Here is a 15,741-nt window from a genome sequence, read left to right as displayed (position 1 = left end):
ACACACACACACACACACACACACACACACACACACACACACACACACACACACACACAAAACAATATATTTGATGTGCGTTTGTGTGTGTGTGTGTGTGTGTGTGTGTGTGTGTGTGTGTGTGTGTGTGTGTCTGTGTCTGTGTCTGTGTCGCAGTCGTTTGTGTGTGTGTGTATCGCAGTCTGGCTCATGCACGGTCACGGTAGTAACGGCAGGTGGCGGTAATGCGCTATTCATCCACTGCGATCCACCGTCAACATAAAGAAGAAGAAGAAGACAGAACGGGTTTCCGGTTCGTCTATGCTGATTCGAAAAACAGAAAAAAATTCAGCTTCTCTGATTCTGGATTTATTTTATTAATTTCACCATGTCCATTAAACTAAACGCTCTTTACAGCGACTCATATGTGGATATAAGCCAGTACAGAGACCAGCATTTTAAGGTGAGTGTAATGCTATTTTTTTTTTTTAAGGATCATTCTTTCCTGTTGATAAGGAGACATAAAACACTAGTGTAGAATCGCAGGAGTTGTGCCGCTGATTCACTCTACTTTTTTTCTGTGACTAAAAATTAGTAATTTATAGAAGTCTCTAATTCAATATTTATCATATTTGTATTCAAATATATTAAATATTTGATTATGCATTAAAACATACGGTCCCCTGTTAAAAAGAGTACGTTAGAGACAAGTTGTTTATATTTAAATTATTATTATTATTGGGCTTATACTCGTGAAATATATATTCTTCTCACTAAAGCTTTATTTAATCAAAAATAGTCAAATAAAAACTGTAATATTGTGAAATATTGTTACAATTTAAGTGAACTGTTTTCAATGTGAATACATGTAAATGTAATCAATGTATTCCTGTGATCAAAGCTGATTTTTCAGCATCATTACTCCAGTCTTTTCTGATTATTATCAGTGTTGAAACAGTTGTGCTGCATAATCATTTCGTAAATTGCAATAGTGTCTTTTTCTGGGATTCTTTCAACATTTATCAGAAATATAAATATGTTGTAGAATCAAGTATTTACTGTCATTTTTGTAATCAATGTAGAGTGTCCTCGCTGTATAAAGTATTGATGTCCTGAATGACAGCGCATTAGAGCAGTGGTGTGAGCAGATCTCTCTCCTCTCCGCAGGGTAACCGCTACGAGCAGGAGAAGCTGCTGAAGCAGAGCTCCACGCTGTACGTGGGGAACCTGTCCTTCTACACCACAGAGGAGCAGGTGTACGAGCTCTTCGCCAAGAGCGGAGACGTCAAGAGGATCGTCATCGGCCTCGACAAAGTCAAGAAGACCGCCTGTGGCTTCTGTTTCGTCGAGTATCCTTCTCATTCACAACCAGTGCTATGACATCTCAACATGTGAGCCTTAAAGAGATAGTTCACCCAAAACGGAAAATTACCCATGATTTACTCACCCTGAAGTCATCCTAGGTGTGTATGACATTCTTCTTTAGATGAATACAATCAGAGTTATATTAAAACATGTCTTGGCTCTTCCAAGCTTTATAATGGCAGTGAATAGGCACTATTTTTAGAAGTCCATAAAAGTGCATCTATCCATGATAAAAGTGCATCTATCCATGATAAAAGTGCATCTGTCCATGATAAAAGTGCATCTGTCCATGATAAAAGTGCATCTGTCCATGATAAAAGTGCATCTGTCCATGATAAAAGTGCATCTATCCATCATAAAAGTGCATCTGTCCATCATAAAAGTGCATCTGTCCATGATAAAAGTGCATCTATCCATGATAAAAGTGCATCTATCCATCATAAAAGTGCATCTGTCCATGATAAAAGTGCATCTATCCATGATAAAAGTGCATCTATCCATGATAAAAGTGCATCTATCCATGATAAAAGTGCATCTATCCATCATAAAATATCCATATTTAAAACTTTGACTAAAATAATTAGCTTCTCGCAAAAAATAGTGGCCATTCACTGCCATTTTAAAGCTTGGAAGAGTCAGGACATTTTTCAATATAACTCAGATTGTATTCGTCTAAAGAAGAAAGTCATGAACACCTAGGATGGCTTCAGGGTGAGTAAATCATGGGGTGATTTTCATTATTTGTGTGTGAACTATCCCTTTAAGGCCTGCTCACACTGAGAACAATAACTATGAAGAGAACTAAAATAATAATAGATGTTCTCAGCGCTGACACTTGCAGGATGTTTTAATGGCTCAAAGTCCTCTTGTATGTCAAAAGTTCACAGAATATTGGATGTCTTATGTCATGATTTGGGTGCACTCTCTTATCAGTGTTGGAGATCACTAATCTAATTCCTTATGATATCAAAACCATGTTTAATTTTGGTCCGAGACTGTATGAATACTAGTGTAGTTCTTTAACCGCTGATGTGAAGATACTACACTCGAGCCGATGCCGAGAACGCCATGAGGTTTGTGAACGGCACGAGGCTGGACGACCGCATCATCCGCACGGACTGGGACGCGGGCTTTAAAGAGGGCCGCCAGTACGGCCGGGGCAAGTCCGGCGGCCAGGTCAGCGCAGCGTCACATTAGTGCATTATATTTCAGGAATATTGTGTCCTATGGAGCCCCTAGACAGAGGGACATGTGATGGGGAAATATGAAACGGGAGGAAAAAAATACATTTCTATGCTTTTGTGTTCCGAGAATCTTGAGTTCTGTGCGAGCGAATGAGAGAACGGAAAGCCCTCAGCATGTCCCTTCAGGGCCTCCGTATGCTTCTGTACAGGAACGTGATTTTAGATTTGTGTTTCTAGCAAAGTGACGTCGTCCTGACTCCATTTTCATGCTTCCATTCGGGTTTCTTTTTTCAAGCCTTAATTTGTCTATTCATTTTAACACAAATTAACACCATGTATTTCGGGTTATGTCCCCGTTTGGCCTGTTTAATGTGTGCACCTGTTACCAGCCCAAGTGTTTTCCTCAGCCCAGTGTGTGTGTGTGTGTGTGTGTGTGTGTGTGTGTGTGTGTGTGCAGGTGCGAGATGAATACCGGCAGGACTACGACCCCGCCAGAGGGGGTTATGGGAAGCTGGTGCAGAAAGCTTGATCATTGGCACGGACAGGATCGTGACGTCAGAAGTGTTAGATTTGGGATGTGCAGTAACGGATCGAGGATTTGTGTGTGTGTGTGTGTGATGTACATATTAGAGTTTAGTGCTGTATGAATGTCCATGCCTGAAATTCTTCTAGTCTGGCATTTGTAGTTGTTCTTCTTTTTTTTTTTTTAAATAAATGCCTTTTTATAAACTTTGCCTTGTGTTTGTTGTTAGATGAAGCCAGTGGCAAAATCTTGTGATTCCCAGTGAATCTAGTCTGGTCTGGTGACATGACGCTCATCATAACTGGAACACAAGAGAGTTAACTTCCAGATCAGCTCTGATGTTAAAATTCATCACATTGTGGACAGTAATAACTGCACAACTCCTCGCATCAATCTCAATCATTAACATGTGTAATAGCGATTACCTGTTAAAAGATGCCGATCTCGATTTAAACACCCAGGCGATCTTATTCTTATTCCTAAATGACATGATTCGTCTGTGTTTCAAACAGATTCACAAACACACAGTCTCATCATTTCTGTCTTACAGTCGTTTATATGATCACAGAAGAACTGGGATGAAAGTTTAAAGTTCAGATATAAACACTGATGTCTATGATAGCGATCAAATCAGCTTTTGAAAGCATCATGACACTTCAAATGAAGATTGTCTCAATGACATCGTTACACCAGTAGGTGGCGACAAGAGACTGACCGAATCATTCAAGAGGCTCTTCAAGGTTTTGTCAGAACCTCTAGTCAATTACTAGTTATTTTGTTTGGTTGTCTGTTCAGAATCATAGGAGAATCGTGATCTTTGTTTTAAACAAATTTAGCGTTAAGTTTAATGGTAAAGCTGCACGACTCTGGATAAATTAAAAATGGCCATTTTGTAAGCAAAATCTTTAACCTATTCACCTTATGTAGCCCCGCCCCTTTTCAGCGCAGCGCTCGTTGTCTTGACTTCCGGTCTGTATTTTCACAGCGATTTTGCGTATTTATGAATGAATGGCTCGTTTTAAAATCTTCCCAGTCGACTGACATTTGTTAAGACATCTGCTTTAAACATTACAATCCTCATGATAACTTTCGGTAACTTTACATTAAGTAAATCCACTTCAAAAGCTAATTACTCCTGGACAGCGATGCCATAGCCATATACAGAGCGACCGCAAAAACGGAAGTTAAAAGACAATTATTCTAAAGATGGCGGCGCCCTCGTTTCTCTGGCGCATAAGGTCTAATAAGCCGTTCTGATGTATATAAAACTATTTAATTAGTAAAAAGGAGGATTCTAAACCATTATTAGTAACAGGGTTGCAAAAATTGAAAGCACATTTACACAGACCTCCTGAGGTAGACATTTCCAAAAGGTTGCGTGCTTCCTTTTATATGCATATTTACACACAATAACAGACACAGAACTGGTTATTAAACATGTATTTTTAAATAATGATGAAACTAGTAGTCAGAAACTCTGTCTGAGGTTATGATGTGTTGGTAAATTTCAAGTAACTAAAATGACAGTATCGCTCTTGAACGATGGGATCACTGACAAAAGTATAAAGCTACTATTCAGACATTGTTGTACCAAACTGCATCACAAGGTAGAAAACGCTCCTCACACAGAACTAATGATGATGATGAGATTCGCAACCGCAACAATCAACAGTCTGAACGCCTTCAGCGTTTGTTTTAACCGGTGATTTCTTCAGATCAGTCTTCACGATTAAGAAAAAGAAAAGAGTATAAATAAAAGGCAGAAACCCGCAGCTTTCACTGCAACAAACTGTGCTCATTTTACAAATGACCTTTAACTGACTTCAATTAATGACAAATCTACATGCTACAAAAACCTTTTAGAAAAACAACGGAGAGTGCTCAGAAGTGAGAGAACAGCAGTTCGCAACGACGAAACGCTCAGATAATGCCTGGGTTTACAGCAAGCAGCCTGATGATAGAAGCATCGATCCTGAGGCTTTTTCATTTAAAAACCCACAGTACATCTGGGAACGTAATTTGAAGTTGATCAAATGTTAACAAAGCAAAATCTGGTCCAGGACAAACTAAATTCGGCTTTCAAGTTACAAGCTTGACTGTACAAGTATAGTTCTCATGTTTAACAGTACATTCATTAAGAGCCTTTATAAAAGCGTCTTGTACCTCAACAACGGCGTGACATTTATACTCTATAAAAGCAAAAACTAAAAGAAACCTGATGGAAACACGTGGTCCGTGTGTCATGGCTGTGTTATAAGATGCGAGGATGAATGGCAATAAATGAGATTTTAAAACAAAAAATAATAATAATAATATCCACACGCTTGTGAGGTCTTGAATCTTTGTGGTTGCCAAGTAAACGATTTCTCCACCGCTGAGGATTTCCTCGTTTGTCAACATCACATGTTCTCTGAGGAGCCGTCACAGCCTTCGTTAAACTCCAGGTCGAGGACGCTGGGGAAAAGGCGTATCTTATCTGTCAAGCGGAGAGGTAAACGCACCCTGAAAGAAAATCCAGCAAGCCTTCCCGCTGTTTTGACAGGCTCATGTATTGGGAATTTCCAGCTTTGCCTGATCAAAACGTTTGGATTTGTGTGTCTTGCCCGTTCCTGCGTGTTGTGTTCCTCATCCGAGTCTTCAGATCTATGTGGGTTTGTCTGTGTTGGAACAGTCAGACAGTGTGCAGTCGCAGAGCTCTCGGTAGATCCTCTTGCGGACTCGAGGCATGTCCTCTTGAGTGAACACCAGCGGCTTCATGAACGCCAGGCACTTGCAGTACTGCAAAATCAAAACCAAAATCTCATATTATGTTGAGTAATTTCATAATAGATCACAATAAATACTTTAACAAAACCCCCTCTTCTTTGAGCCTAAAGTATTCTCCTGTTGATGTGCACGCACTACCCCTTGCACTACCCCTCCTGGTCTACAGGAGGCAGTACCACCAGTTATAACCCATATCTTTATAATCTTTTAGGCTACAGTACAGATGCAGATATTTCTAACCTTCTCGCACAATCTCTCAAACACATCGCAATCCACTGTTGTTGTAGCTTGCATGCGTGTGGTTAGTGGACCCTAGTGTACGCTTAGAAAGTGGAGTGTACTTTGGGTGGCCTTGTTTGTTGGTTAAAAACTACAGACAGGTTTTAAGTGTCCCTGTATATGTTTATTAGAATATTTACTAGTATGCATGTGTAATAGAGCTGTTTGTGGATGTAAACGGTCTGCAAAGTTTTAAAGATCACAGTGCAGATTCTCCTAAAGGAAGTGATTCTGAACTGAAACGAGTCGTCAGTAATTCCAGTCTCACTTCCTGATGAACCTGCGTTACACTGTTACACATTTGCATAATGCGCATCTATGGTCTTGATTGGCTGCCCGTGAACGACGCCTCCTTTGACCCTCAAAACCTGTAGTTGTGGCTGAGACTGGAAAATGCAAATCCACTTTGCATGAACTTCAAAAGGATGAGATTGATACATTAAAAATGTCGTTATTGTTTATGTTCGTATCACTGTGTATCAAGTGCTAAGGAAAATCATGGTAATGGTCGTTTGGTTTCCGACACACACTGTAAGCGATCGGCCAATCACAACAGACTGGGTCCTCTGACCAATCAGAGCAGAGTAGACCAATTACAACAGACTGGGTCATCTGACCAATCAGAGCATAGTAGACCAATCACAACAGACTGGGTCATCTGACCAATCAGAGCAGAGTAGGCTTGTGGAAAGAGCTCTTTGAATCTTCGAATGAACCGGTTTCAGACTCTGAGAAATGAGGTGATGTGCAGTGTATATTATGAGAAAATTAATGTGTTTTTTATTTTATACTTTTGAGGCTATTGTGTGAGATTCAAAAACAAAATCAGGAACCTTGAAAATATCATAATGGGGCACTTTTGAGAAAACACAACCAAGCTGTAGTTTTCTGTAACGGCATCGGTCCTGGACATGTGACTAAAAGCGGGAATCGTATTGGTTGGCCAGAGACTACAACCCCTTTTTTATTATTATTTCTGTCTTTGTCGCTCTTGCAGACCGTAACGCAGTCCTGCCCACTGATAGCCACGCACACACATCTACTTATTTACAGCAAAATCACATGCATGCTATGTGTGTATAATAACATTATCCTTACATTATGATCATTAGAAGCACAAGGTGTACTTGCTGCCTAACACACTCCTCATGTCTGCTTAACCCAACCACATCACTTGTTGAATTATATTATAGCTGTAATATGTGACCCTGGACCACAAAACCAGTCACATGGGTCACAATTTTAAAATTGAGATTTATACATCATATGAAAGCTTCATTGATGTATGGTTTGTTAGGATAGGACAATATTTGGACGAGATACAACTATTGAACATCTGGAATCTGAGGGTGCAAAACAATCAAAATATTGAGAAAATCTCCTTTAAAGTTGTGCATTTATGTTGGCGATTGTGCTGCATTTACTCACAAAAAATAAATGTTTTATATATTTAAGATAGAACATTTTTGGCATAAAAGAAAAATTTATACTTTTGACCCATACAATGTATTGTTGGCTATTGCCACAAATATCCCCGTGCGACTCGTGATCAGGGTCACACATGGACATTAGTTTGCCACACTCATCTCCAGATGATAACTGAACACTTCCTGACTGTATCATTGAAACAAGCTGACACGCTTTGAAACAATATGTATTGTGAAAAGCGCTATAGAAATAAACTTAAACTGAATATATCATGATCCCCCCAGCCCTACTGTACACAAACATTTACCTCCAGGACGAAGACCCCACAGTCGTTGTCGTTCTTCTGCTGAGGAATGGTCTGTGGAGAGAACAAACCAAATATGAAGCTCTCACTGTGTGTTCATCCAGAACATCAGAACACGGTTTATGAGCTCACGTCACACACCTTGTTGACCACCATCTTCCAGCCCTTCTGAAAGACCAGCTGCTTCTTCTCTTTTGCTTCTGCCAGGATGTATTTGAGGATGTTCTGTGGGAAGAGTCACACGTCAGCTCGATGTGAGGATCTCTATCTAAACCACACTGCAAACGCACTCACATCCACAGCGAACTTGAAGAGGATGCCCTGCGAGTCGTAGAAGTTGATGTTCTGCTTGGAGACGTCCACGGTTATGAGCGACCAGTGGATCTCCAGGTGAAGGGGAATCAGAATCAGTGTCTTAGAAAACAGATCAACCTGAGGACAGCGAGACAGAACACATCAGACACTCTCCGGCATCATTCAGAGTCACGATTCAGGGGTTTGTGTCCATGCTATGGAAGTCAATGTTGTTTCATTTCCAATGTTCTTCAACATATCTGTCGTGTTCCTCAACAGAAAGAAAGCTTTCCGGGTTTGGAACGACATGAGAGTGAGTAAATGATGACAGCTTTTCATTTTTGGGTGGTTTATCCCTTTAAGCACGTCCGTTTACTGAGCATTTGATGGAAAAATAACAAAAATGTGACTTGTAGGAAATGTAGAGACTGATATCAAGCACTAAACAAAGACAAATGAGATATTTTTTCCAGATTCTATCAATATGTGATGTTTTTGCAAGCGGTGACATTTACCTTTTTGGTCCACCGTCTCACGCCTTCATAACCTTTTGCTACAAACTGTCGGTAAAAAAAACTGTTGAAGAAATGAACCTAGAAAAGGACAGATAAACAACAGATGTTCATTTTGAGTCATTTTGCCTCATCAGGACAATTTCAAAAGGTTTTGTTTTTAAACACACTGAAACCCCAGAACCAGAAGCCAGGCATCATTATTATTGTATTATTATTCTGTCTATTTTATTTTTATTTTTTTGCCATTACTGTAGCCTGGATGCCAGCCGAACTTAGCCCCACCCACAACATTTGAGGTCGGGAAGTTCGGGAACACCAGAGCTGTTCGGACCAATCAAATGGTCAGGGCGGGCTTTATACGATGATGGACAGATGATCAACAGTCACGTAATCATCCACGTCACTAAAGAGCGATTGGGTTGAATTCGTTTATAACAAAGATGGCCGCCGCTGGAGAACTGAGACGTGTAGATTCCGCCATCGCATTTTAAAAGAGGAACACAGAACCGCGATCAAGGCATTTGTCGATCGGAAAGATGAATGAAGAACATTCGTCACTTACTCCATTGCTCTGATTGGTTGTAGGTCTATCCAATTGAGTGCAGAGGCATTTTCTCTCCTGGTTCGGTTGAAACACACCCCTTAATCACAGCCCAATGGAGCAGATCAGACTCATATTCTGACTAGAGTCCGAGTATGACGACGTCAGGCTACCATTACTGTATCGCCTCTAGAAAACGTCCCTATATTAATCTTGTCGGCTTCAAGTTTGCCATTAGCCTGGTTAAAACCAGACCCTTCTCAGTTGAAACTGAGTGTAGGGTCTGGCGAAGCTATGTAGACAAATCATTTCCAAAGGGGCGTCACCAACCGACGTAGCTCAAATTCCTCTGGGCGCAATTGGATAGTCATAAAACCAATCAGATCGATGAAGGAGATGACGTATGCTTCGAGTGTTGTTCTTTGCTCCGGTTTTAACGAAAACGGTAAGTTTAAATCGCTCAAAACAGACGCGATAACTGATTCGTTTATATACTGTCTATGATTCGAACGAGTGATGTTCCACGGCGGCATCCATCTTTGTAATGAAATCTCCTTCAGCGTCGCTGCGCTGTCGTCATCATGTAAATTCCTCCCCAAACGTTTCTGATTGGTGCCGCGATTTCGGCGGCACAGAAATGAGTTTGAATGGGCTCTTCTCCAGACTATCCTGGAGAGAGAATTAAAATTCACTGGAAGTAGTCTGGGTTTTCCCAGGCTAGTTTGCCATGTGAATTCGCCAAAATATCGCTAATTAGACTAAACGCACTTTGCAATATTTAAGAAATGTCACACTCTCAGTCGCGCTGCTGTTAATGTCGAGTAATTTACATTTTGGACAACGTATTGTCAGTTAATTTAGCTACTTTTGCTCCATCTATGGGAAAAAAAACATTGTATGTCTCAGAGCAACACACTAAAGGTGTTTTATTCCTGAATAAATGTGTGTTTTTTAATGAATCGGGTGAGTAAATGATTCAACGACTCATACACAAAAGGTCTAAAAGAATGCTCACCACAATCTGTGTGAGATGTGTGAACACACTAGGGCCATTTTAAGAAATATTATATCAAAATCGCCTTAAAAATACTGTGATATTATATATGATTATATTGTCGAACCGGCGACACATCAGTAAACACACACACACTGGTTCAGGTTCAGTTTGCCCTTTGACTATTATTAAAACGTTAAAAGCATGATTTACTTTTATTACTTCCTGCTTAAACTAACAGAAAATATTAGTTATCCTGTTGCTATTAACTTCCAATCTTCAGTGAAATGTTTTAGTTACTGTATGAAATGAAATGTATTGTGATAAGCAGGATAAACCCAAGACGTAAACTGCATTAGTACTGTAGAGAAATGCATTAATGCTTTACCTTATGGTTCGTAGCTTCCATGATCAATTCTCCATACATGTTAATCACCTGCAAAAACACACATAACAACTCCTAGTCCAGGAGACGTGCAAACGCATTTTTATTATAAATCCAGATTGAAAAGCCTACCTGATCATTGACCCAGTTTTGGTCATCAAGTGTTGAAAGGTCATCTAAGGTCAAAGTGTGCTTGTTGTAGGTCACTTGGAAGAAATGCATAGGAGCACAAGCCAGCCCAGCCCTGTACTTGGACACTTCTGCTGTTATCAGCTTCATCCTGAACATAAAGAGAAGCCGAACGCTTATCAGAAGGCCTCGGGCGGGGAACAACCTGGAGTTCAATTACACTTGACAAATCAACTCCACACACTCCATGTTCTCTGAACTGAGAAAGCTATAGTTTATCTAACATATCTAATATAATCTAACAGGAAATTAACATTGCATGAGGCAGCTGGATTTAAACATGTTAAGTCACACGTTTCCCAGCATTCGTCGAGCTCAAACATATAAACATAATAATAAACCAAACCAATTTTTTCTTACATTCATTGGAAATATATACTAGCATTTAAGAGTTTGACGTCCGTACAAATTTTCAGTGTTTTGACAGAATTTTTCTCTTTCTTTTTAAATTAAGCTTTTCAGGGCTGCATTTATTTGATTAAAAATACAGTGAAACATTGTTAATCTTAAATAACTGTTTTTTATGTGAATATAGTAAAGTGTGATGTGTTCCTGTGATCAAAGCTGAATTTTCAGCATCATTACTCCAGTCTTCAGAAATCATTCTAATATGATGATTTGATGCTCAAGAAACATTTATGATTATTATCAATTTTGAAAACAATTGTGCTGACTAACATTTTTGTGGAACCCGTGACACATTTTTAGTTTTTAAGATGCTTTAATGAGTAGAAAGTCTTTACTGTCACTTTTGATTGGTTGATCAATTAAATGCATTCTTGCTGAAAAGAGATGTTTTTAACCTACTGACCCCAAACTATAAGTAGTGTAGGTATTATAGCAAAATAAGGTTCCTAGATTTTGGTAACAGGTTTTTGGAAAGAATTCAGACCAAATACATGTGCATTATAACATCTAGTTTGACCTCCTGAGGTCTTTCTGAAGGTTATATCACATAAATCGTGCCAGAGATGGGCGCTAACGCTGTCCACGAGGAGCTTGAACTTGCCTGTCGCTGAGATCCGACTGAAAGATCTTGTTTAGGTGATCGAGGACATCAGTATCGCTTAGCGGGGCGAAGCTGGCGTATTTCCCATAGAACTGCTCAAGGAATTCTGGGAGGGAAAAAAAGCAGGTTCAGTAAGAGAAAACGGCACCAGATCAGCAGGAGCGGTGTGAACACTACCGTGAATGCACTCGACGATGCCCTCGGGGGTGAACTCAGGAGGCGGAGCGGACGCCTGGCCCGTCCCGTCCGTGCACTCGCTCCGGTTCTCCCCGCCGGGGGGTTTGCAGTAGTGGTGGTCCCAGGACGCCTGCTTCACGTGAGCGCACCAGCTCGACGGCTCGGTGTCCATCGCGTCATTATGAGCGGGAACGTCCGGCTCTGCGCCGGTCAGGGAAGAATCCCAGGGTTTCTTCATCAGGTCGTTCAGCGTTTGAGAACCGCTCAGCTCTTTGGTGTCACCGGGACGCGTATGATCACTGTTCTCCGAGCCATTCACCACGAGCGTGCTTTCACTCGCTCTCTCCGTTTGGGAGAAGTCCGGCTTTCCTCGGGGAGACGGAGCCTCCTCCATCTCAGACACAGTCCCAGCATCCACCGGGTCTAAGGTCACGACCCCTGATGTGCTCACCACCTCCTCCGCCGCCACCTCTTCTTGGCTCACCATGTCCTTCTTCTTGCGTCCGCGTTTCTTGGAGATCTGCTCGTGTCCGGGCGCGTGAGGCTTCCCGTTGGGACCGCAGCAGTCGCACGTCTTCGGCACACGCTTCCTCCTGGAGCGGCCATTCTCAGGCATCTCCCCGGAGCCGGATTCTGCCCGATCGGAGCGGTTCGGTGCCGGGACCCTCATGGCAAACTCTACCCCATTCCTCCCGGGATCCTCTCCACGCTTCTCAGCACGATTCCACCATCGGGAGTCTGGATCCTGGAACTGGAAATCTGGGCAGTTTGGATGTACTTTTCTAATTTGTACGTTTGAAAGGAAGAAAGAGTAAAACAATCTTAGTGATTTGAGATCAATCGTATGAAAAGTGTAGAACAACAGTATTTTTCAAAGCATTACAAGTCCCATTAAATGTACAGGCCATTCACACAATATCTCACACACACCAGTCACAAACCAAGTGTAACTCTGCTGAACAGGACTTTAATATGCAATTTAAATGTTTCTTATTGTGTCTATTTGTCATTGAAAACATATTTTGATGGCTTATTTCTGCAAGGAGTCTGTTTACGTGGATCTTCATGGAGCGTATGTTTGTTTTATTGTTTGGAAAAAGTAGATTTTTAATCGCATTTGGCACTTTGACTGTCAATTTTGCTGCTCAGTGCAACTTTCTGCATCTTTACTGATGAATACATATCATATATAAATTGGTTGAGTTAACGGTAATCGCATGGAGGCTATATGTCATACAGAATGATCACCATATTCATCTAACGTTGTATTTATATGGTATTACCATGGTACATGTTCAAAACACACGGTTTAGTGATACTTTCATATGGTAATACTTCGTGAGTTTGGTATATACAATGATATATGCTATGAATGATTATTATAACCGTGTACCATGGTATTAACATGATGATCCAAGGTATATCTTCACAGAATACCGATGCACTTGTCAGTCAAATCGCCGGCAATAACACAATCATTTACAATAATAATATGAGGAAAATATGAGCTGAATTTTCTGATCGAAACCGAATTGAAATACGAATGCATTCAGGTCATGAGGAATAACGCCATCGTCGAGGTTAAAGGCATAAATAATCTGAGATCATGATAATCAATGATTCAGAGCAGATCATTTATTCATCAGTCCAGCAAAACCTGCAGTTTATCTTGTGGAAGCCTCGCACACAGAGGAGCGCAGACATCTGTGCTTTACAGCCTCACCGTGTGTCCGTCTCGAGGATGGAGTGCGCAGGACCTTACAGGCAGTGAGAATTAATTCCGATCAATATTCCTCTATCACTGATATCGATAAAAGTGAGGGTTATCAGGCGTTGTTATGGTCGCAGACCGATCGCGGCGCATGTCGATGACGTCACACGACGTGTTTCAGCGACATCTAGCGGGAAGGAGACACTGAATGCTTCAGTTATGACAAAAATCACAATGAAACAACATCATCATGTCCATTAATAATATGAACTTTGTAATAGGCCTGCATTAAAGTGCTATTCTTGGACATTTTGAGTCTAATTCTTCAAAAGTAAATGTCATAAATGTATGTTTTTAAACAAATTCATAAATGTAGCCTACATTTTCCTCATATCAGTGTGATGATAAAGCAGTGACCCCAAATGATAGCCTATTTGTGCTGCCCTTTACCTCACCATTAAATCAAAAATGACAATAATTATTTATTTACAGATTTTTTCAGCTTTATTATAAGTGATTTATCAGTGCAAATCAGTATTGTTATAAATTCATGTTCTGGTAATCTTGAATCAGAATAACTTCCCCTCCCTCTATCAGCTCATCTCTTCTCTGATGACGAGGGCGACCTATATTTGTTCTTGTTCCTGAAAGCGTTTCACACATATATACGGCACAATAGAGAAGATGTTTCAATTAGGCCTACTGTATACATTCCTGTTGATGTTCGACACAAATATTTATAAATGAAAGGTGTGGAGCTTCATTTAGCCCAGTTTATTAATGAAGACAACAAACCATAGATAATACAAAAAATTCTATATTTACAAAAACAGTATGCTATATTGTACAAAGATACAACTTTCAAAATGCATTTTATGTCTGAAAACATGATTTATGCAGCAGTGTCCGCAGCGGTTTCTCTATGCCGATGGACGTATGCTGTGAATCAATCTGATCTAGCCTGATATAACTGATACAGTATAAGGCACTGACATTTCTCACTATTTGCCATAGAAAGTTTAGTATATTACACTGTTCTGCTTGAGATTAATGAATTACATTCACAATAAATAAAATCAGACGTGCTGTTGTTCAGAAATGGCCCTGTTCAAATGTTTAAATCTGAGATGAATCCCACGTTGATGTTGTGTTGAAATTGAATATATTACATGTACAAATATTGATGTTAGGCATTATTCATGAAACACGCACAGAATTTCATTTCTGTGTAAACTTCGTAAAATGAACTTTGCTGGTCATAGGGTTTGATTCTCAGGAAAGAAAACATGGTTATATATAAAGTGTCTTCTAAATGAATAAAAAGCTAATAATGCCAGACAGAAAATCAAACTGCTTGAGTTTCATGAATGAGGCCCGTTGGGTATAAGCACAATAAACTTCTGTATGAAACACATATTTGTCAATAAAATAATATGACACACAACTATATGCAACTACATACTAACTAAATCAGTGCTACACATTTGTCCATAACAGAAGCATGATTTGGTTCCTCAACATTCATATGTTACAGTGCACTGATCTTAACGCTTGACTTCAGTGAACAGGCTGGTCTGCTGGTCTGGTGTCATGCTGGGAGCTTCTGGAGGCTCATTACATAGTCTCTGTGTGCTTTTACATTGAGTCATTGAGCAGATGCATGTGTTCAAATGAGGCACATCACAAGCACTTAATTTACGATGAGCTTGATTCCTCACGTATTTTTCTCCATCTGTAAAAAAAGAAAAGAAAAAAAAAGTTAATATTATTAGCCATTGCTGTAGTGAGCTGCGTGTGCGTGTGTTTCAGAGAATACTGACTGGAAATTGTTTCAGTTTCTCAATCAAAGCTTTTGTATGATCTATATGGAAATATATACAGACCAATTCATATGATGCCTTTTTAGAGCTTGAAAGTATGGGAGCCCATTTTAAGAAATTTTTATGAGATAAAAAGCCAAAATCATGATATAATACGTCATAATTATGAGAAAGGTGGAAATTATGACAGAAAGTCAAAATCGTATGGTAAAAGCAAAAATGAACATGATGAGAGATATTATGAGATGAAGTCAAAATTCATTTTAATTGGTTTTGAA

The 15,741-nt window shown here is 40.0% G+C and overlaps 3 protein-coding genes across 5 annotated transcripts in view; 1 reads left to right on the top strand and 2 right to left on the bottom strand.

Moving 5' to 3' along the window:
- Nucleotides 1-268: 268 nt before the first annotated feature.
- On the top strand, nt 269-3,257 carry ncbp2 (nuclear cap binding protein subunit 2). The gene is made up of 4 exons (XM_082139770.1): nt 269-442; nt 1,147-1,328; nt 2,382-2,520; nt 2,986-3,257. The coding sequence occupies exons 1-4, from the start codon at nt 368-370 to the stop codon at nt 3,055-3,057; spliced, it is 468 nt and encodes a 155-aa protein (XP_081995896.1). The 5' UTR covers nt 269-367; the 3' UTR covers nt 3,058-3,257.
- Nucleotides 3,258-4,420: 1,163 nt separating this feature from the next.
- senp5 (SUMO specific peptidase 5) lies at nt 4,421-13,805 on the bottom strand. 2 transcript variants are annotated; one of them, XM_082139734.1, is made up of 10 exons: nt 13,656-13,805; nt 11,933-12,714; nt 11,756-11,861; nt 10,690-10,837; nt 10,561-10,608; nt 8,638-8,715; nt 8,123-8,260; nt 7,970-8,053; nt 7,832-7,882; nt 4,421-5,829 (listed from the first exon to the last, which is right to left on the bottom strand). In XM_082139734.1, exons 2-10 carry the CDS (start codon nt 12,600-12,602, stop codon nt 5,695-5,697), a joined length of 1,458 nt encoding a protein of 485 aa, XP_081995860.1. In that variant the 5' UTR covers nt 12,603-12,714; nt 13,656-13,805; the 3' UTR covers nt 4,421-5,694. The 2 variants fall into 2 exon arrangements, with proteins under 2 accessions (XP_081995860.1, XP_081995859.1); XM_082139733.1 differs by lacking the exon at nt 13,656-13,805 and adding an exon at nt 13,590-13,614.
- A 725-nt stretch (nt 13,806-14,530) lies between these two features.
- anos1b (anosmin 1b) overlaps nt 14,531-15,741 on the bottom strand; it is an 80,514-nt gene continuing 79,303 nt past the window's right edge. For both annotated transcript variants that reach the window (XM_082139727.1, XM_082139726.1), the window contains exon 14: nt 14,531-15,375. The gene's annotated coding sequence lies outside the window, so the exon portion shown is untranslated. The remainder of the gene's footprint in view (nt 15,376-15,741) is intronic.

Source organism: Leuciscus leuciscus (genome assembly GCF_965113295.1).
Source record: "Leuciscus leuciscus genome assembly, chromosome: 15".
Lineage (NCBI taxonomy): Eukaryota > Metazoa > Chordata > Actinopteri > Cypriniformes > Leuciscidae > Leuciscus > Leuciscus leuciscus.
The sequence above is the reverse complement of the archived record's forward strand: the minus strand, read 5'-3'. Positions and strand labels throughout refer to the sequence as shown.